At 41.0% G+C, this 21,732-nt stretch overlaps 3 protein-coding genes across 3 annotated transcripts; 2 read left to right on the top strand and 1 right to left on the bottom strand.

Moving 5' to 3' along the window:
• Positions 1-2,392: 2,392 nt before the first annotated feature.
• On the top strand, positions 2,393-4,359 carry mboat4 (membrane bound O-acyltransferase domain containing 4). Its single transcript, XM_072386853.1, has 2 exons — positions 2,393-2,619; positions 3,287-4,359. The coding sequence occupies exons 1-2, from the start codon at positions 2,393-2,395 to the stop codon at positions 4,206-4,208; spliced, it is 1,149 nt and encodes a 382-aa protein (XP_072242954.1). The 3' UTR covers positions 4,209-4,359.
• Positions 4,360-4,531: 172 nt separating this feature from the next.
• Positions 4,532-8,722, bottom strand: coq2 (coenzyme Q2 4-hydroxybenzoate polyprenyltransferase). Its single transcript, XM_072387499.1, has 7 exons — positions 8,271-8,722; positions 7,772-7,938; positions 7,250-7,371; positions 6,383-6,468; positions 6,139-6,272; positions 5,280-5,468; positions 4,532-5,158 (listed from the first exon to the last, which is right to left on the bottom strand). The coding sequence occupies exons 1-7, from the start codon at positions 8,596-8,598 to the stop codon at positions 5,003-5,005; spliced, it is 1,182 nt and encodes a 393-aa protein (XP_072243600.1). The 5' UTR covers positions 8,599-8,722; the 3' UTR covers positions 4,532-5,002.
• A 938-nt stretch (positions 8,723-9,660) lies between these two features.
• Positions 9,661-21,179, top strand: LOC140309577 (zinc finger protein 462-like). The gene is made up of 11 exons (XM_072387498.1): positions 9,661-9,753; positions 10,063-10,122; positions 10,211-15,078; positions 15,166-15,452; positions 15,729-15,847; positions 17,029-17,163; positions 17,260-17,503; positions 17,852-17,994; positions 18,092-18,315; positions 18,808-19,993; positions 20,561-21,179. Exons 2-11 carry the CDS (start codon positions 10,113-10,115, stop codon positions 20,689-20,691), a joined length of 7,347 nt encoding a protein of 2,448 aa, XP_072243599.1. The 5' UTR covers positions 9,661-9,753; positions 10,063-10,112; the 3' UTR covers positions 20,692-21,179.
• Positions 21,180-21,732: the final 553 nt, after the last annotated feature.

The raw sequence follows: 21,732 nt of genomic DNA, 5'->3' as shown, positions 1-21,732 counted from the left end.
TGAGGCCTCATCAGAAATGGTCTCCATGGAAGGGCGGCTGTCACTAAGTCATTCATAAGGAAGGGAAACAGGGAGAAAAGGCTGAGCTATGCCAAATGACACAAGAAGTGGACTGAAAATCAGTGGCAACAGGTCTTATGAAGGGATGAATCCTCCCCAGAGGCCAGACCTCAGCATCATTGAAGCACTGTGGGATCTATATCTAATTGTCCTGGCAACACACAGAGAAATGATGGGTGGCTCAGAACTTTTGCACAGTACTGTATGAAATGAAAACATAAAGCCATACCAACTTGGATTTGCCTGTATTTAAATTCTTTCTTTCTATTGTTACTTGTGCAGTGCCATGAGTTATGGCTCATTGCAAACAGGCAGTCCTGCACTATAGGAGTACAGAATATATTCAGAAGCAAAAGCAAATGAGCCAGTTTTTTATAATATACATATTTTTTAAAAATGTCCACTGTTCTTGAGCACAAACAAGGAAAAGTTTCCATAAAGTAAAAAAAAAAAAAATTTTTGGCACATGAATAAGTGGCTGTTGATCCTTTGGCACAAAAAAAACGGCGTTTAGAAACTTTCCTGCATCTGCCTGTTGATACTGTTAACCACTTTGTCATCAGCTTGTGTTTAAATTGTGTTAAAGCTGTGTTTGGGCAGAACTCATTGTGAGCTAGTTTAAAACAGCCGTAACACATTTCACTCCTAAATATCTTGATGATTATATGATTTCACGATGATGATGATCTCAGGATTTGAGCCAGAACACCTCAATGAAAGAATGTTCCCACAAAAGTACTTTAGTGGTGATAGAAGACTAGAAGAGACAAAACAGTTTGTAGGCAAATATAACTGGTGAGGAAGTTTAAAGACAGGAGAAATGTATTCATTTATTCATTTTCTTTGGTAATCTAATGGGGAAACATTACATTTGCTAGGTTTGAATCACTTGCATCACTTCACTGGTTAAACATTCCTGTTGAAACAAATTTTAAAGGTTGGCTGTTCAGTGCAGGGAACAAATATCACAGACCAGGATGTCGTTGCTTGGCCTCTATTTTTATCTTTCACCTTTCTGTCCTTTGCTTTCTTTACACTGATTACTGTTTTTTTCCCCCACAGTGTCAAGCAGCACAGCTTTACAACTGCATGTCATTTTGGAATGAGCCTGTATTACTCCAAAACAGTTAATTTTGCTGACTAAAAGCCTTGTGGGTGAATATGAAAAGGAAAATACATTTGATGTACGACTATGATAAGTATCATGGAAAAACACACACAGATGGACAACATGGAAACCAACTACTTTAGCTGATTGATTTGATTTGGAGGAATGAGAAAGATCAGTTCAGAAAAAAAAAACGGACTCCGTTTTGTTGCTATGGTTGGAGAAATATGGACTGACAAGAAGATAAAGGAAAACAAAAGAAATAACCGGTATCACAGCTCGGTACGAGAACACACAGAAGGAGCTGCTTTAATGCAAACAACAGATTGAATAGCAAAAACAGGCATCCTGGTGAGACAAATATTCTGACAGACTTTAATGAAACAGTTAGCACCAAACGTCTGCAATCGGACGCCCGTTATTCTGTCTGTGATACTCAGTCTGAAGTTCAGCTATGGGCTCGATCGGCTGGTTGTGGGAGCAACATCAGTTTTTAACGTACCAGTGTTTTTCTCTGCCGTTTGCGTTCACATTTTATTTTCTTGCTAAACGAGGACTTCTATCCTTAACTTACAGGTGGGTGTAATCAAACATTCATTTTCAGTTAAATTTGCTTCCTTGTATACTTTGCTTCACATGAGGTATAAAATAGCAATATTTCAAGAAAATCTAACATGTATGGTAACACCTGCATTTAGTGTACAATAGGTCATGTAATCAAGTGAAACATACTTATATTTTGATTTAGTGATATCTACTTTGAGCCAAATTAAAAGATAATTGTAGTTGGTTACACTTAAAGCTGTAACCATTTGATTTCTACTACATGAACATATTTGAAATAGTGACTTGGTATTCATCTTGTTTTGTGCCCCTTAAATAAAGTCCCACGTCATGGATTCAGGGAGTAAAATAGATGGCTTTCGAAAAAAACTTTTAATCTGAAAAATCTGCATGTCACTTTCTTGGTTTATTGTTTGGTCCCTGGTCAGGAAGTATGAGAAAATGGAACAAAAGGCACTTCACCTCTCTGACGTTATAAAACATTTGGTTTTGAACAATTCAACTACAGCTCCAGGATGGTTTTAGACTAAATCTGTTAACCCCTAAAAGTGGAGATGTTGCAACAAGCAATTCTTGTTATTTAAAAAAAAAAAAAAAATGACATTCGACCAACTGACTGAGTAATTGTGGCTCTGGCAGTCAACATGAATTCCTATCCCCATGTACCTGTTTGTTTCCATTGGGGGATGTGTCCTTGCGATTGTCACGATGGGCGGATACTGCGTGCTCCTGTTCACCTCCTGCTTTGTCTTTATTCTACTTGTGTGCTCCCTGGATCCCCGCTGTATCCATGCATGGACATTTAGTATCCAGATGTTGTGGCAAACCTTCTGGCATCTGTTTATACAGTACAAAGAATACTACCAGCGTGAGCCTGTCGACATCAGGTATTTATCTTGAATACGTTCATTGATCGCTCATCGATCCTTATTTGATATTGAATATGTGTAAAAGCCCATTGATTTCTTATGGTTGACAAAATGAGCAAATCCTTTATTTTTCCATGCGACAGAGCTTCATCATTAGATAAAATCTATCAAATTGACATTAGTGACCTGTGCTGTTGCGGGAATAAAATTCTGATCCATAGACTGATAGCCCATATCATCCTGTGTAACCGTTACTGCACATCAGTGCAAGACAGTGCATTCATTTGTTCACCTTAATAAGATGGACTTAACTTGAACATTGAAATGAATACAGCTTGCAAGCTCCTCCCCTTCCCTGGATTAAAACACAAAATAATTTAAATTTACCTGAGTGCACAAAGTATATTTTTCTCTCACCCTCTGAAGTTCTACAGCAGCTGTTCCGAAGCTCTCAACCAGTGTTTTTCATCAGCAGACTTGATTTGACTGACTCTGTACTTCTGTGTTGTCTAAACTGTGAGAAGTTTTTCATGATAAGACTGAAAGCTCTACAAAAGCTATGAAATGGTCCTGGATTTGAGAATGCTTTATTCGTGCTAAAGGACAAACTCTGAACCTAATGGGTCGGATTTCTTTGTGCTCTACACTCTGCGTTAAAACCTAAAATGCGCTCTTGCACTTTCAGATTGTTCTTGGCTGTGTCCTCGTTGATGCTGCTCACTCAGAGAATCACCTCAGTGTCCATGGACCTTGAGGAGAAAAGCGTTATACTCCCATGGAACGCTTCATCCAGAAGGAGGGCATGTGTGATGCTACTCCCTCTCTTCAGCTACACCCTCAGTTTCACAACTCTGCTGGGCAGTCCTTTGTGTTCCTATAGCAGGTTTGTTTCCCTAATGGAGGAAATCAGCCTCAGTCCTCCACCCAGTCCACTCTGTGTGGTCTTGCTAAAGCAGGTTCAGGTGTTACTGCTGGAGTGGGTTAGATGCTGTCTTATCTGTTTTCTGAAACATAACGCCCATGATGACATCCTGTGGATTTGGTGCTTTGCGCTGCTTTTTAGGATACAGTATTACTCTCACTGGAAGATCAGTGAAGGCCTCAACAATGCAGCAGGGCTCGGCTTTCAGGAGAATTCATCAGGAGACTCTGCAGAATGGAGGGGACTCTCCGATGGAGATTTTTGGAGCACAGAGGCTTCGAGCCGTATTTCAGAATTCACCCGTCGATGGAATAAAACGACGGCCTTATGGCTGCGTAGACTGGTTTATAAAAGGTGCAAACATTTCCTGTTGTTCATGTCCTTTAGTTTTTCACTGTGGTGGCATGGTTTACACCTAGGTCACTTTGTGGGGTTTTTAACCTGGGCAGGAACAGTGAAAGCGGACTATCATACACACAGGTACGTGTGCTCAAAATCCAAACCAACATGGAGGAAACTCTACACTTTTCTAAGCTGGATAAACACCCAAATGATTGTTACTTGCATTGTTATAACAGTGGAGCTGAGAAATATGACTGGTTTGAGACTTTTGTCTTCAACAGTTATTGGTGTGTTTCCTCTCGTTAATCTAATTCTGCTCTTTATTTTACTAAAAGTCAAGTAGTGCTGCAAGAATTGATCAGAGAAAAGTTGTAATCAAACAAAGCTTGGTTACCAGTAACACCAAATAGGATTACGTCGACTACTTGTCTTTAGTGTGCTAACGAAATGTTATTTCTCTGCTGTTCTTTTGGTAACATACCTGGATTTCTGGGAAAAAAAATAATAAATAATTTTCTAAAATTTGAGTTTTTCTGGACAGGAATTGCTTTAAGTGATGGTTTAGTTTCTGAACAAGTTGAGTGTAAATAAAAACATAACACTGTGGTTTGTGAATCATTGGAAAACCTGTATTTAATTGACATTAGTAGATGAAAAGACAACACATTCATGTGTTAAACTGATTTCTTTTAATGATACTTCAAATCTATGGATATTATAAATCTGTAGACAATCTATAGTCATTATGAACTGAGTAATCATCTGGATGGCAGCTTTTAGCTGCTATTCTGCAGAGCATACCCACTTTTACCAAGCCTCTCTGAAACACCACCAACAGCGTTTTCTGGCACACGAAACTCAAGCATGATGGATGTTCATTTCTCTTCCAGTATAAAAAGACAGAGAGCCAAAGTAAACCAGTGACTCGTGACGAAAGACCCAGATAGTTTTTTCAAATTAATTCTGGGCCAAAACAATGCAATAAGGCCAGAGGAGGGAAACATTCATCAGATAGCAGTGGATTTATACTGCCCTCTGTTGGTAAAAAAAATCAATTCAATTAAAACATAACATTTTAGGACCAAAGAAAACCAATAAATATATTAAATTCCATTTGCTGTGCACTGGCTGTCTCCCTTATCTGAAGGAGTCTTCATTTTGCAGTGAAGTCTCCCTCGATTCTTTCCACAAATTACCGGCAACAATGCCTAAAAATAACAAGAGTCCAAGGTTTCTGTTTGAGATAAATTCCCTCCAGCAGTCCTCTGCTTTGTTGATGTCCACTTTGTAAATCTAAGAAAGTAGGAAAAAGTTAAAAAAAAGTTATGGAAAACCCATGTTTTCAAATTACTGAACTGGTGAGATATTTGGCAGCGAGCATGCTGGTTACAAAATACAATGCCACGCTCCTCACCTGGTGTGCCAGGTGAATGGCCACAGTGGTCAGTGCAGCGTAGTAAGGGAGAGTCTGTCCAGCGTTGACCCCAGCTACGACCAGTCCTGACATCATGGCCACTGTGAAACCACTCAGCCAAGGTTTGGTTTGCTCCTGGAACTTGAGTGCGGTGGATTTGACTCCTACCTTTATGTCGTCCTCTTTATCCTGATTTTTAGAAAAAGATGAGGCAGTTAAGATACAACCACCAGACTTTTATTAATCTTATGTCTACTCTCACAGTTACAGAAAATGACAAAAGCTGAAAAATACAACCTGTGGACTATAATCATTAGAAGTTAAAGGGATGGTTTGCATCTTGAAGCCTGTGATATCAACCTACAGCTCATATCGGGTGCATATCTGTCTTAAAAAAAGACTTCAATAAACAAAAGTCAACTTAGTGTGCTACATATAGTTTAGTTTTGCAAGTTTACCCAGTGTCCGGTGTAAATTAAGTGCTTTCAAAACTGTTTTATATCGATACATTTCAGATTACGACATAGTAAAGCTGACTTTAAATGTACATATTAACCACTTGGACTAAGGATCACTTTTTTTTCCATCCTGCTGCTCCATTGCTGCTTTAATCCACTGCATTTTAATGTCATTTTGCTTTTCACTCATTGAGGAACTCATTCTACATTTGTGCCTTTATAGTTTTTACTCTTTGCTCTGTTACACTTACCCTGAGTTACACGTCTGGTTCTGGGTAAACAAAGATGAGTTGAGTGATGGCTAATGTGACCCAAGATTTTAAATAATAACAGACAGCATCCTTTAGGGCAAGACGGCCTTACAATACTCATATGAAACAGAACAGAGACAACTACTCCACCTGATGAGCATATATTGTGTCATATATCAGCGTCCACATCACTCCCGAGAAATACAGCGGGAGGCACACAGACCAATCACAAGAGCCCTTTATAGCAGACCAGCCGAGCAAAGCGCCCCAGTTGAAAGTAAGACCTAAAAAAGAAAAGGAACAGAGAGAAGTAAGACCAACATTAACTGTGTTGATGGGAGAAAGGTGAACTTCAGATGCAGAACACAACAGATTCATTACAAACAGCACATACCCAACGCAAGCTGCGGCCAATAAGTGATCCTCTTCATCAGCGGGTAAGTGATGACAAGAGCTAATGAGGACGCACCCAGAGCAATGCTGTCGGGGGGAGGGGGGTATGAACACAATGTAAGTATCTCATCTACAGGTTTTGGGGTAAAGAAAAGTCTTAGAAATGGCAGTGTTATCCACACGGAGACCCAGTAGTTTCTGTCAGGCATAAACACTTGATTATTACGGTCTGCTGTAATGGCTGTGCTGGACTACTGTGGGAGGGTCCGGAGGGTGCACTTCCTCAGAGGACTCAAAACTTTCCATGCGAGACGGGAGGTAATGCAGCTTTGCAGTAAGGTAATGCAGTAAAGGAAAGGCTCTTATGCTAAAGAATCACAGTTTGGTTTGGCAATTTGACAGTACAGTAAAAAGCTAAGATCAACTGACTTACACAGAAATCCATAAATATTGTGTGAGTCAGCCAACACAATCTTAAGGGTATTTTTCAACAAATCATATTTACACAATCTGAGACACAAAGTTCACTTCAAGTACAGCCTCTCCCATCAGGCCTGCAATGTTCCTCAGAGCAGACACCCTACAGCCCAAAAATATGACGATGGTGTTGCTGTCCTTTAGTTCTTGTTGGTCACAGATCATTGGTTTATATGGCGCAAAGTGCGCCAACTTTAAGAGGGGCGTGTGGACTTTATGAATATATGATTTGTCGTGTTCCAGCAGCGATTTTTATACTGCAGACACTGATGTCCAAGGCAAATTTGCAGTTCAGAAATTAAATCTCGATCGTGTTTTTTTATGCAAGTAAACTGAAATAAAAGCTTAATGGAACACAGAACCTCAGAGTACACACACATCTTGCGATTACCTGTAGTAGTTGAGACACAAAAGAACTCCAAGCGCAAGAGAGAGCTGCCCTCCAAGGAAAACAAGCGCCTGCATTCGGGATACCTCCCCTGATGCAATGGGTCGAGAGGCTGTCCTGGCCACCTGTGCAAAAAAATAAATAAATAAATCAACACTTCCAATGAAACAGCATTGAAAATATAAAATGAGAGTGTATTTTTTTTTGCTGTTACGCAGCAAATAGTCAAGTATTTTTGACTGCGATTGAGTAATGATGTTACAAATTTGCAGTTATTATGACGACATAAACACTGTATTTAAGACTTAAATTTGCATGACTGGGAAAGATCTTGTAGTAAGTGTAATCATCTAAACAGCCCAAAACTTACTCAAAAGTGCATACGAGCTCTGATACCACCAGATAAAGATAAAACTACAAAGTGTTGACATCAAATGTAACAATTAACTAATCCAAAACTCAACAAAATATGTAATTTCCCCCTTTTTTCTTTTTTGTAGACAGCTGCCTGTTGGTCTCATATACCTGTTTGTCAAAGTCTTTATCCCACATGTCATTAATGGTGCAGCCGGCCCCCCTCATCAGCAGAGCACCTGTACCAAACAGAGCAAGCATCCCCAAATCTGGAAGGTATCCAGGCTCTGCAGCTAGGGCAATGCTCCACGTGCACGGCAGGTACAGCAGCCATGTCCCTGTGAAACAAATACAAGAAAATTCAACAAAGGATAAACGTTCAAAGAAAAACAGAAGGCGTGATAACTTTATCCAGCAATTTCTAAAAAGGCCTTCTATTCATTCCAAACAAAAAATACAGCCAGAGTGGTTGTTTTGTAACAACACCCTAATTATTTAAGGTTTAAAACTTACAGAGTCTTTGAAACATCTGTTTAATGGAAGTAAAAGACAAACACCAGTTCTGGCCCTTAAAAACTAAACATTCAAACTACACAGCATGCGTTTTCATATTTCCGTAAAGTTCCTTAGATGGAAAGATACGACTTCGATTAAGAATGAAAGTACAAACCAATAGGTTTATCAAGCCTCATCAGTCGGAGGTATGGTTGGATTTGAACTGGTGCTGAGTTCACAATAGCAGCAGCTGACAGACTGAAAGACCTTCTTCCATTATACTGTGCTACTCGTATTCTTACAGAATGGTTAGGGTTACGGGTCTGGCTGTAAAACCGTCTTCTCAACACACTGGACTCTAAGTGGGAGCTATTTATATTCGTCGTTGTTTCGTTTTGAATGAAGCAGCTTGACAGGGTAGACATGCAGGGATGACAGGTTACACAGCGACCACTCTTCAAGGCGGTCAGAGTTAACCATCTGGTCAGCTTGGCGCAGAGCATAGCGTCTCTTTTATCTCACACGAGCATTTACTTTTACTACGGCTCAAATTATTATTATTTTTTTTTTAAAACTTGAAGGAAAGAAAAAAGTGTGTCATAACGATACAATGGAGCCTTCAAGCTGTTATAGTCCGTCCAGTATTTATGCTCCGGAGGAAACAACTTCTGCAAGCGGAACCAATCAAAATAGTTTCACATATAGTTCAATGACACATTCAAACCGTCTGGAAGAATTATAAAGCTGCATTATAAAGCTGGTTACTGCACATTTAGAAACAACTGTGATAGCAAATAAAAAAAAAATCAATAAAGGAGCCAGCTGTCTTTCGTGAAACACATTTGCAATTCATATTTAGCTAAGCATGAAGATTCTGAATTTGATATATATATATATATATGATAAAATAAAAAACCATAACAAATAAAATGATTTAAAAAAACTGGGTGCCTGGGTAACGTTAAGCTTTGACGAAAAGCCAAATACCACTCGGACATTACCGTAATTTCCTGCCACTGCTAGTGTTTAGACATTAAACTGGTATGCCACCCTCCTATAACATTCTTGACTCGGGGCCCCTCAGTTATCCCCGACCCCCCTCCTTTCTCACGGTCTGCCATCTTGTCTGCAGCCAGGTAATATATTTATGCTGAAGCTATTTCTAGTTAAACATTTAGAGCAGACAACATGAAAATATCCACGGGCGTTTACAATGTATAAGACCATGAGGACACGACGGTTGCATAGGTGTCATTCAAGAAATGCACATATAAAAATGTGATGTTGGCACGCTTTAGCAAAAAGACTCACGTACGTGAGAGCGTAAAAGTATATCAGAAAGTGCATACAGTGTTCATAAGAATAAAAAATCTATTTAATTTGATAAAGGCGATTGGTTTTGGGTAGAAAAAAAAATTCTAAATCACTACACTGAGAGAGAATACAAACCACTGTGGGTGGCAGTGTAGAAACAACGTTAATGCCAAGTGCGGTTAATCCCCCGAAGAAGAAGACGTGCAATAGCGGGCGCGGGAGGGGGTTTTGGGGATGTTTTAGTCGAAGGAAAAATGGCGGAAACGTGTGGACTGCCCATGTTATCACCAGCAGCGATTCAAAACACTGCCTCTTAACACGCACCCTGAGTTTTTTGTTCATGCGTGAGTACATCATTTCTGTGCAGCGAGTGTCCAAACTTCTAATATCTGTCCACTTTATTATGTTTGAAGAGGCTTTAACGGTTTATTCACTTTAGAGATGTTTTCGCCTCCTTCCCGTTGAACGTGCGAGGCTCAAAGTTAAATCAAAATGTTGGAACAGTTTCCTCTGCTGACACTTTATTTTTTTTCCATGATAAACGAGGAAAGCATTACTTCCTTGTTGAGTCTGACATTGGTGGAGTAGTTTAAAAGGTTACCAAAGATTTGCTGAAGCTGTATGCATAATAAACTGTGCCTTCAATCTTCTAGGAATGTCAGAGCTGTGTCTTTATGCTCGGCAACAGAATAAGGAGTGAAAGATGCAAAGTGGTATGTAAATTACTGATAGCTACTTATCCCATATTTGATTTGCTTTGCCGACTATTTTTCATTACAATGTATTTTTCTCATGCATTAGATCCAAGACAGTTTTCTGCCACGGGACACAACAAAGTCAGCCATCAATCAGTCTCTCAAGAATCCCTTGTCAAATCCTTTGATTGTAACAAATGTACACTGATTTTTAAATCCAAAGTGTACCTCTTTGAGCATCTCAGCAAGGTGCATGGCTTGGATGTAGATGCTGCTCTCAGAGGGGCTGGCTTGAAATACGCCGAGTCCAACAAAGCCAATTCTGGTAACAGCAGTAGGACTTCGGGAAAACATTGGAAATGTCAGCACTGTGATTTTAACACGTGTAGTCAGGAGGTTTTTAGCAAACACGAGTGTGAGAAAACTGAAAATAGCAACCTCATTGGCACTTTATTAATCTCTGAAAACCCGGACACCAAAATAACCATCTTTGCAACAAATCGAGACAATGAAGCTGTGGAAGCAGAGGAGATGCCCTCAGTCCTTTCTGTTATGCCTACCCCAGAAACTGAATGTACATTTAACCTAAAGGATCTGAAAACGTACAAGAGGCCATCGCAAACCAACATCAAGTACTTTGCAGCAGCAGCATCTACATCGATTGAGGAGCCCCATGCAAAGTTTGTAGATGACACTGAAAGGACCCTGATTTTGAATGAAACTTCCTCAAGCTGCAGCCCCAACAGGAGTGATGCGTTTGAAGTCACTGCAAAGTCTGGCATTGACATCGCTGATCGAAGTGCAGATTTGTTCTTTCAAAATGACCGCCTTTTGGTTGCTGACCTAACACCAAAGCCTAAAGAACTTGGCAAAGAAGCAGCTAAAAATTACATTAGTAAGAGGACGAAAAATGAAGGTTCAGAAGGCCCTCCTGCTAAAAAGGCAAAATCTAAAATTGACCTGACACAGGTTACAGAGAGAGACGGCTTCAGTAAACAACCTTCAACCAGCCCAGAGTTTTCATTTGAAGTTAGTGAGGATGAAGAGGAAAGGCAGGTTAATCCTGTTAATGGAGACCAACAAACCTTTAGAGTTTATTACTGTAAGCACTGTGATTACAGCAATCTGAGTTTCAGACATGTGGCCTCTCATTATCAAAATTACCATCCTTACATCAGATATAATGCTGTCTACATTCACGACTGGAAAGATCAGAGTGCAACGTTTCGCTGCCTGGAATGTCCTGTTGAGTTTTTAAGTGCAGTTGACCTCAAGTGGCATTATACGGAAAAGCATCCGGAGGCTCCAGATGTATTCAAGATGAAATCAAGGGAGCTCAACTTGGCTTTTAAATGCTTTGAATGTCCATTCACCACCAAGGAGTTGAAGGACTTGAGACGGCATTACAAGGAGAGGCATTCAGCACATAGAAGGGACAATGCTTTGTTGTTCTGTCAGTATTCTGTGACTGAATGCCAGAGGGAATCATTACAGCTAAAAAAATGTGAGAAGGTGACCAGGCCAGAGAGATCTGGAGAGATTTCCCCTGAGAGAGCCGGCACACCTTATAAGGAAGCCAAAAATCCACCCTCACCTGGAGATCTCACCTCCAAAGGACCAGAAGTGGCTTTGCACAAATGCAACAACTGTGAGTTTATGCATAAGTCAGCTGTAGTTATGCACGTTCACTACCAAAAGAAACACCCAGATGAAGCAGTGACGATAGACAAAATCAAACAGTTGGCTCATGTCACGTCATGTCCAACATCTAACATGACACCTGAAAAAGAGTCCTCAAAAAAAGCTAAAGACGACACCGAGCTGTCTCAACAAAAAAAGGTTTCATTTTCTGTGCCTAAGCAGGTACCGGAGGAGTATCCCAGAAAAAAGAAAGTGGAATCTGCAGAAGATCAAAGCCCAAAGAAGAGGATGCCAAGAACACCTCAAAGGGAACTGCCAAATGAAATGTTTTATTGCCGGTGCTGCAATTACACGAGCACGACCGTCAAAAGTGTTGTTGGCCATCACTGTGCGAAGCATTCCAAGATTGGCACGATAACCGCGAACGAAATCAAATTATACAGCGCTGACGTACATGAAAAACGTAAGCGTCAAAGTCATTCTGACTATAGTGAGCACGTTGAATTGTGTAGTGACACAGAAATTGAGTGCGATGCTGCAGATCTCTCTCTGACAGGAATTAACCCTTACGCACATGCAGAAAAACTGTTTTACTGCCAGATGTGCAACTTTGCAAATCCATCTGTCCAAGGTGTGATTAATCATCAAGCCAGCGTGCACAGATCCATTAAGTCCAACCAGGAGTGCGTTCTTGACTACACAGCCATTGTCCTCGATCAGATAAAAAAGTCTAAATCTCATGCAAAGGGTTCCAGGTCCTTTTCTCATCTACCTCTTCCTCTTATTAATGAAGGTGAAGAAAAAATGTTTTTCTGCCACTTGTGCAACTATAGACAAAGCACTATCACCATGGTGATGCGTCATTACTCCAAAAGACATCATGGATTTGGTGGTAAGGCCTCTCATATCCGTCAATACACCTCTCTGGTTCACAAACAGGAGCAGAAGTCGCCCCTAAAGACAGTTATGAACCAAGATGTCAACCAGGACCCACTGGAGAAATCAGAGAAAAGAAATGAAAAAGCAAAGAAACTCACTGAGTCTTCCTCAGGTTCGGCTCCAACGTCCGTTTGCGTCTCACAAACGCAGATGAGCTTCCCGTGCTATAAATGTCATTACAGTGCTCCGTTTTTATTTCTTTTGAACAGACATTTGTGGAAAATGCACCGGTCAAAACGTTCAGTTACGGATGTTTTACGGATGTTTTTTCGACAGGGGTTGATACAATCAGGGTATCACTGTCAATGGTGTGTGTTCAGCCATGAAAAAGCAGCAGTGGTCTTTAAGCACTTCCAGGAGCAACACCCTGGGAAAAAATCAAGCCTTGAGTATGTAAGTACTCGGTTATACGTCGGCCCAGACGCAGTGCCTCGTAAAAGGAAGAGAGCTAAACTAAAGTCCGCTCCTCAGGTTGATGGTAGTTTGGCAACGCAAAGATCAGGACAAACCGAAAGTGACCATACTGTTCATCCTGGATCTGTGGAAGAAGATTGCTCTGATGTCCTGAGTGACAAGAGAGCAAGTGCAAAAAGCCAGGTGGAAGACCTTGACAAAATGCCTGGCTTATTTGAATCTTTTCAAGTGCCTCTTGACGATATTGATGAAACAACGTCAGATTGCACAATATTAAAGTGCCCTTCCTGCCCTGCAACTTTTAACACCAAGCATGGTCTCTCTGTTCACCGCGGAATGAGGCACCTTGAGCTTGTAGATGTGGAAGAGGAGCGAAAACGACAAGTGCAAATCCAGACTCGTGTGCACATCTTTAAGTGTCCTTATTGCACCTACGTCAATACCAGTTATCAGGGAGTTCTCACTCATTGCCGAATGAAACATGCCACCTTCAGTCCCAGGGCAGACGGTCTTTACGTGGAGATTACGCAACTGGAATATCAGAACAAAATCATGGCTGGTGACATTTTGAGGTTTAGTGGATACATGTGCAAGATTTGCTCACACATCTGTGCAACGGTGGATAAACTGAAAGTGCACTGCCAGAGGGACCATAACAAGAATATGCCAAGCACAGAGCTGAGCAGGCCCCCTTCAGCTCTGAAACAATCAGCTGTTTGTAGATTACAGCTAATGAAAGCCCACAGCATTCACGGATCTGTATCTAAGGCTTCCTTTTTAAGCAAGAAGGTTCATGCTGCAGTGAAGTGCCAGCACTGTTCTTACAGTTGCAACACAAAATTTGCACTCATGCAGCACATGTACATTCAGCACAAGGATGTTATCCCAAAGGATTGCATTTACAAGTGCGTCGTGTGTTCCCAACTGTTGTTCAGTAAAAGGCGTCTGGGACGCCATTATGCTAAGAGACATGGAAAAGGCGCATATTTGAAATACTATGTGGCAGTATACATGGTTCCCAAAAAGCCGACACATAGGAATCCATCAGGTCAACAAGAAATCGGTGACTCAACAGAAGACCGCAAAGTACTAACATACAAGTGTCCACGCTGTCCGTATGTGAATGCTCGCCATCATGGAACGCTCACTCACTGCCAGATGAAGCATCCAGCCCTTGTGATAAGAGCGGATGAACTTGAAACAGTTGAAATACGCGTTGCCAACTTTGTCGGATGCTCACGGGGGAGAGGTTCCAATGAAAGAGGGTACATGTGCAAAAGATGTCCACAAATTTACGCGTCATTGATGAAACAGGCGGTCCACTCTCGAAGTGAACATAGCAAGAGGGCAGTTTCTGACCTTCCAACAGTGGAGACAAAACAACTTGTTAAAAGTTCAGTATTGGAGGCTGCGTCCTCAAAAAACGAAACGGCAGAAGTAATCCTCACAGAAGCAGAGCCCAGTTTGTGTACTGCTGAGATGGGTCAGTCAAACTCGGCGTCCGCAGAGAAAAAGAAGATTTTGTACAAGTGCCAAATCTGTTCCTACACAGTGCTCCATCGAAAATCCCTGCGTTGCCATTACAAATCAACTCACAGATTGGACGGAGTTGCTGCATACAAGCTGATGGAGAAGTACAACATGCGTAAACGCAGCTACCTGGCCCAGTGTGCTGGTTATGAGAAAATTGGAAATGTGAAATGTAAGCAGTGTCCAGATTTAATGTTTGACTCTTCTCAGTCGCTGATTGGCCATTATAATACCTTTCATCGCTTGGATTGCAAGTCAGACTTCACAGTGATTTCACTTGGGGCGAAGAAGAGTAGTAGAACAGGAGTTTTCAAGTGCATACACTGTTCAACACGGTTAAATGGAACTAGAATGCTGTACCATCACCTGGATCGCCACAAATCAAGCATGATGAAGATGGCAGAGGAAAAGGCATCGCATGACAGTAAATCAGAGCCCAAATGCTTCCAGGTAAGTGGTCATTTACACATACTTTTAATCTTTGTGAGCTACAAAACGAGCAGCAGTTGGCGTTCTTACCCTCGTTTAATTTTTCAGATCAAGAAGCAAGATGAAGTGCCCACGTTTGAAAGCCTGGAGGAGCTCGCCCAGTGGAATGTGACGTCAGTGGAGACCGTCGCTTTGCCGTCAAGTCCTCGGTCGTCACCTTCAAAAGCCTACGATATTGAACCAGATGTGGAAGTTAAAGACGACGGCCATGCTTGTAAACTGTGTCCGAGGACATTTATGTCACTGACGGGTCTGCGTTCACATGAGCGAAGCCATGCAGCCCTGGCAGCCATCAAGAAATTTAACAATCAGCCCATGTCAGGGTTGAAGCACAAGTAAGACATCCTAACTGTAACCCCAATTAACAGGCGAGGCAGTTAGCATTTAAAGATTTTATACAGTTGGTTCCTACTTTGTCCTCTCCAGTACAATCTATTGAGATGTGTGACTTAAAGAAGATATCAAAAGAAGTTTGTTTTTAGCTATAGTGCCCGTTATCACAGCTTTGGTAATTCCGTGGAAATTATACTAATTTGTTTGTCTTAAATTTCCACATTCGACTTACTAAAATTGTGTCTTCCTTAATATTTTTCCCTCCATTTTCTCACCAGCATCAACAAGTATGTCCTTCACAAACCTGGGACTCGGAAGCCTTTCCTTTGTGGCTGCTGCTCTTATCGGACGACTCTCATGGGATTTTGGAGGTGTCACTTTCTCAAAAACCATCAAGGTCAGAAATCCGTTTTTTTTTTTTAGATTAGATATGTGAGTGCAATCTACGGAATGTTTTTGCTTTGACTGTGCGTAAGACTGTGCGTAAGATTTTATTGAGTTGTCAGTAAATCTACAATGCCCCATCGGGATTTTAAAGCAGAGCTCGGACTCTTGGCTTGAAATTTCAAACTTGCACATCCTTTCCCTTCTTTGTCTGCTGTGCTTCAGCTCAGCCTCCATAGATCCTCTCTGCAGATGAGACCTATAAATGTTGAAGTTATTATCTGTGTGACTTTGGTCAGATTCTGCTTTCAGGAGTATCACGGCTTAATAGACACCTTTCAAAAACACTGAAAGTTTCCATCACACCATCCTGTGTAACCAGTCGTTTTTATGCCCCATAAAACAGAAAAAACACGGGAAACCATGTGCTGCATAACATTCCTCTGCACCCTTCCAGTTGGTGTGAACACAAACTCGTCTGTTTGGGCTGTTGGACATTATGTCTTGCAGAGAGAGACCCAGGCTAACATGCAAGATGTGCTTGCCTGCAGTCGTGCACGTCAGAGCTGGGTTTAAGAAAAAGAAAACATCGTTCATGAAATACATTGAAGCGTTTTTTTTGGCATTGTAAGCATCAGGAATCCCGTTGCGCATTGAGCAACCTGCAGGGTCTGTGGGGAAGGGGGAAGCTCGACTAAACCAAAGCAAAAATATTTGATAATGTATGTTTCCAAAAAATTAATTTGATTTATTTATTTATTCAAATTACTTTTATAAAAAACCTCACCTACAGCCAAGCCATATTTGTACCGAAACTGATTTATTTGAATCCCTTTTGAATCGAGTCGCGATCGATCAGATTTATTGTCAATATTTTGAATTGGAATTGAAGCGATACCGAGCCCCAATACGATAGGATTTTACATGTATTGGAGCACCGCTCATCGGCCTTTGCGAAACTCTAGCTAATGCCGTCTTGACATAAATTGTTTGCAACCAGCTGCAAGAGTTTGTGCGCCTCGTAGACTAACTTTAACACGGAGGCAGAGAACGTTACCGCAGCACAGAAAGGAGATTTGCCCAGATCTGAGATGCTGAGCATCTCGCAGAAAACACAAAGGCCGTTTTGAGAGATTTCATGTGACAGTGTTTCCCCTCTTATCGTCCATGTTCATTCTGCTGCTGAATGAACAGATGTCATCCAGAAGGACGATGCTATGGCCAACTTCGAAGGTGAAATCGCTCACAGGGTCGACAGCAAGCCTTCAGATGCATCAGAGAAGATCAATTCTTTGCCTGAGCTTGATGAAGAACCTGAAGACAGTGAGGGCAAGTCTCTCCTCTTGTGTTCTGTCTTAAAATACACTGTCATCTGTTAACATTGCACTTAGTGGCCATACTAACAGCTTGTGGCACTCCTCACAGAATCGCTGTATTCGGAGCCCCCCGATGTGCAGCGGCAGTTGAATCACTACAGCTTGATGTCACAGAGTAACGCCAAATCTTGCGAGAATGTGCCAGAATCAACTTCCTCTAAAAGCAGCCTGCTTCACTGTGAGATCTGCAATTTCACCAGCGAACACCTGTCAAGCATCCGGCGGCACTACCTGAACCGCCATGGAAAGAAGATCCTCAGGTGTAAAGACTGCAGCTTTTTCACTGGTCTACAGTAAGTTGCAGCCACAGAGCACATTCCAACGAACGATTCTTCTCCCTCATTCTTTGGATTTTTGAGGGCACCCCTTTACTACAAGTTAATATGTTATATAGAGAATGGCAGGGTATTTTGAAGTTGGGTAGTAAGCGTTGAATTTCATTATGGAAAGAAAGTTTAACATAATTTCCAAGTAAATTTGTTAGTCAATGATAACCTATTGAACAGTGTGTTATTGTAGCTCGTTGTGAACTGACGTGTGGACATAAACGTGCACAAGTTTATACCTGTGATGTTAGCCCAGCAGTTGGGATCATGTTTGATTATAATAAAACAATTTCCACTCACATCTGCCTTCAATAGGAGAACCCTGGAGATGCACATGGAGACAGGCCACTTCACCTGCCAGTCTGAACCCACTCACCAGAAGGACCTCCGCTGCCCCTTTTGTCTTTATCAAACCAAGAACAAGAACAACATGATAGATCACATCGTCTTACATCGTGGTGCGTCAGACGCTCGACAGGATCCGGTGTCCCACCCTTATTGGACGTTCCTGTCTGTCATCCTTTGCTGACTCTGTTTCTTTCTCTTGACTTTTAGAGGAGCGTCTTGTGCCAGTGCAGGTCCGTCGGCCAAAACTGTCACGCTACCTACAAGGCATTGTCTTTCGCTGTCACAGATGCACTTTTACGAGCGGAAGTGCTGAAAACCTGAATTCGCACATGATGAAGCATGAAGACATAAAACCTTATAAGTGCCGACTGTGCTACTTCGACTGCACTCGGCTGTGCGACTTGGAAGCACACCTGAGTGATAAGCATCAGGTGAGAATTTTTTTTTCTTTTCTTGAAAGCCTTTTGTACAACCCTGAATTCCTCCAGGTTATCAGTTATCCTCTTTGGAAATAAAGAGGACTGTGTCTTTTCAGTCAGAAAAAGGTTACTGTGGTTCAGACTCCCATCGTTATGCCAGAGTGGTGACAATTGGACATTGGCAGTATGTTGCTTTTACTCTTTCGACCAGATGGGAGACCAAAAATTAGGTTTTTTTAGGTTTTTTACTCTGATAACCTGACATAGTATCCGTCCGATGCTGTTTGTCATGTCATATCTGCAGTAACTTGTTGCACTGTGGGGTACTTGCCTTTGAATTCAACAATGTAAATGAATCCCCAGTCGTTCTTAGACCATTGGAAAGTGGACATTACAGGTTCAGCTCAATGCTTCCTGAGCCCATGTTAATATTTCCTACAGTGGAAATGATCTCTTGTAGTATGAATGCAATATTTACTATTCGTTTTTTTTATTTTTGTGCAGGTTTTGAGGAATCATGAGCTTGTGGGTCAGGTGTGCCTCAATCAGCTAGAAGCAAGAACTGATATTTCTGAAGAAGATGATGAACACAACAATGGCGGAGAAGATGTAGAAACCGAGGAATATGTCATGGATAGTGATGACGTTCAAGTTAAGAACCTGGCAGAGAGTGACATCAGAGAGGAAACGACTGCCCACGTCATACCAGAAGAGGAGAAGAAAGAGCAGGATGAGAGTGAGGAAAGCCCTGCTGAGAGCGCATCTTTAGACATTCAGAATGACAAAGCAAAATCAAACGGTACTGGCCATAAGGGGCATGAGCTAGACCCACAAATGCAGGCAGGGATCGAAGCTTTGCCTGAACCTGCAAGAGAACGAAAGGTAATTGGCAAAGGTGATATTGCACATATCTTAAATGAGAACTGCACCGGTGCAAAGGAGAAGGAGCAGACAAATGAGAACCAAGACAAATTTGGACACGAACACAAAAATAAGGCAGTGAAGGGGAGCTTAACAACACATTTCAAAATGTCTAAAAACACACAGACCCACATGCTACATCAGAAGACTCTTCGTTATAAAACTCTGAACACTGACAAAAGCAAAGAAACTGACATAAAGCAGCATAAGTTATTGTTGGACGAGGGTGGCAGCGTGCAGCAAATGCACAAAGGGGCAGATCAGGAGAGGGCACCTCAAATGGAGCAGAACCCTAAGGCTCACAATGCTGAAAGTCTAAGTGATAAGCAATCATTAGATAAAGATGGCAGCATCACTTATGACCAAAAGCCCAAAAATCAAACTGACACAAACTCTACTTCAGCCTTAGCAAAGATGAATAACGCACAGGCAAACAACACTAAGGCTCAAGGGCATTTCACATTTGAAAGGCATTTACTGACTTTTCCACAAAATGTGCAACTTATGTTAAGTCACAAGGAAAATTCGGGGGTCTCATTCACTAACTATACACAGGAAAAAGCAAACTGTGAAGGGACGCCAGAGCCTTGTGCTAAAATGCCAACACTTGAGAATGAACTTCTCGGGGAGGAACTGAACAGCGTCGAAATTTGCAAGGTGAAAGGGGAGATTGATCATCGAGAGCGGAAGCAGGACGGAGACGATGAGCCAATCGTAGAGAACGACAGGGCCCCACGCAAGGATCAGGTTACTCTCCATGGGAAAGAAGGTAAGGATAAATTATTTTGCTGCTTTCCATTTGCTTTGGAAGTCAGAATTGGTGTTGACATCAAAACCAAGCTGACAGCGTTCCAGGTGGAAGTCAGAAAACCAGTAGGATTTGTTCACAGTTGTGTTCACTGACCAAGTTATCACTCATTATGCGCATCCAAACATTGAAGAATGTTTACTGAGATTAAGTGGATGGTGATATGTGTGAGCGGTTTGAGACAAACTGACGGACGTGCTACGAAGCTACTTGTTACTGTCGCCATCACCACTTCTTCAGCTAAAGAATAAATGTATTAAAGCTATAAATCGGCATTTCACACAAATATAGAATAATAATGAAAAAATATGAAGGGATGACAGCTCTGAATATACAAATTGAAACAAGAGCTCATATGTGAAAGACTACTGAGTTAAAGAAAAACAGAACAACCTGTTATAGCATTTGCTTGAAAAACTATAAAGATGTTATCTTAAGAATTAAGGGTTTAATCATTTCAGCTCTTCCTTATGTCCTCTAATCTGTTTGATTCCTTTCCTTTTGATGCTAATTTTGCTCGTTTTCCAGGTGTTTTCACAGCCACGGACGGAGCTGCTGAAGTCCCACGTGCGGAGAAAAAGATTGCCTGTGAGTTTTGTGGTCGAAACTTTGTGGACTCGTCTGTACTGAAGCACCACGTCATGCGTCACGGAATGTAACATTTTTTTCTTCACGTTGTGGATGATTAGGGCGGCTTCCACTAAGTTGTGTGAGAAGCTGTTTTATTTTGATGAACTGTTCACTGTCTTTCTTACCAGTTTGTTGCAAATAAACGTTTCATGTTTTGTCAATTTTAAACCTTTTCTAAATATTTGCTGCCTTACATAGAATTTAATTTGATGAAATCAATAAATAAAGGGTGTATCATACGTAACCCGTTGTAAGTAAGATCCTATTTAGATTTTTTTTTAGAGTTAACTGTTATGCAAATAGGTTTTTTTCATCCATGCATTCTTTTGAAAGTTGTAAAACTTCCAAAAGTCAATTTTCTGTGAACTATTGTTGCATAAAAAACTTAATCTGTTTAACTTCAGTGTCGGATGGTGTTATACTCCTGTGCTACCTTCAATTGTTGTTGGATGTTCGAACTTCATGCAATGTTTACGTTACAGTTTTTTTTTTTTCATGGAAGGTATCAGTATTTACTTTGGTACTAATGCCGTAATAAAATTGTTTTATGATTTCTTTGATTTTCAATGGAGTTTACTGCACTGCAACAACATTATTCATATGTATTTTTGCTGTTGCTGTTGATACTGTAGGCTTGACGGGCAGTATAAGTTTATTTTTTGGAGAGCTAAGTAGCAGGCGTGACATGATGTGGTTAAGCGTTATTCTAACTTTAAACAAATAATTATAGACAAAATACAAGTAGATCATTATGGGATTACAAAATTAAAGCTTGAAATAAAACGGTGTTGGTGAGGTAAACAAAAAAAGTATTCTCAGAGTTTACACAAACTGACCAAATAAAGTGGGCACGGTTCGTGTTCAGAGACTCAAAAGATTAACACGTATCTATGGCTTAGAGATCAAATATTTATTAGTATCAGTGTTAACTTGTCTCATTGTTATTCTAGGTGTAATTCTAGTGCTCGGTTGGCCAAATTAGCGGTCTACTTTAATGAAGGCGTAATATTTTAACAAGCTAAAAAGTTTAATTGATGGTCATATCAATACGTTGTTCAGTGTGGTTAATG

This window comes from Leuresthes tenuis, unplaced genomic scaffold (assembly GCF_036924035.1).
Source record: "Leuresthes tenuis unplaced genomic scaffold, fLeuTen1.0.hap1 SCAF_6, whole genome shotgun sequence".
NCBI lineage: Eukaryota > Metazoa > Chordata > Actinopteri > Atheriniformes > Atherinopsidae > Leuresthes > Leuresthes tenuis.
Note: the sequence above shows the minus strand (reverse complement) of the source record. Positions and strands in the feature narration are given on the sequence as shown.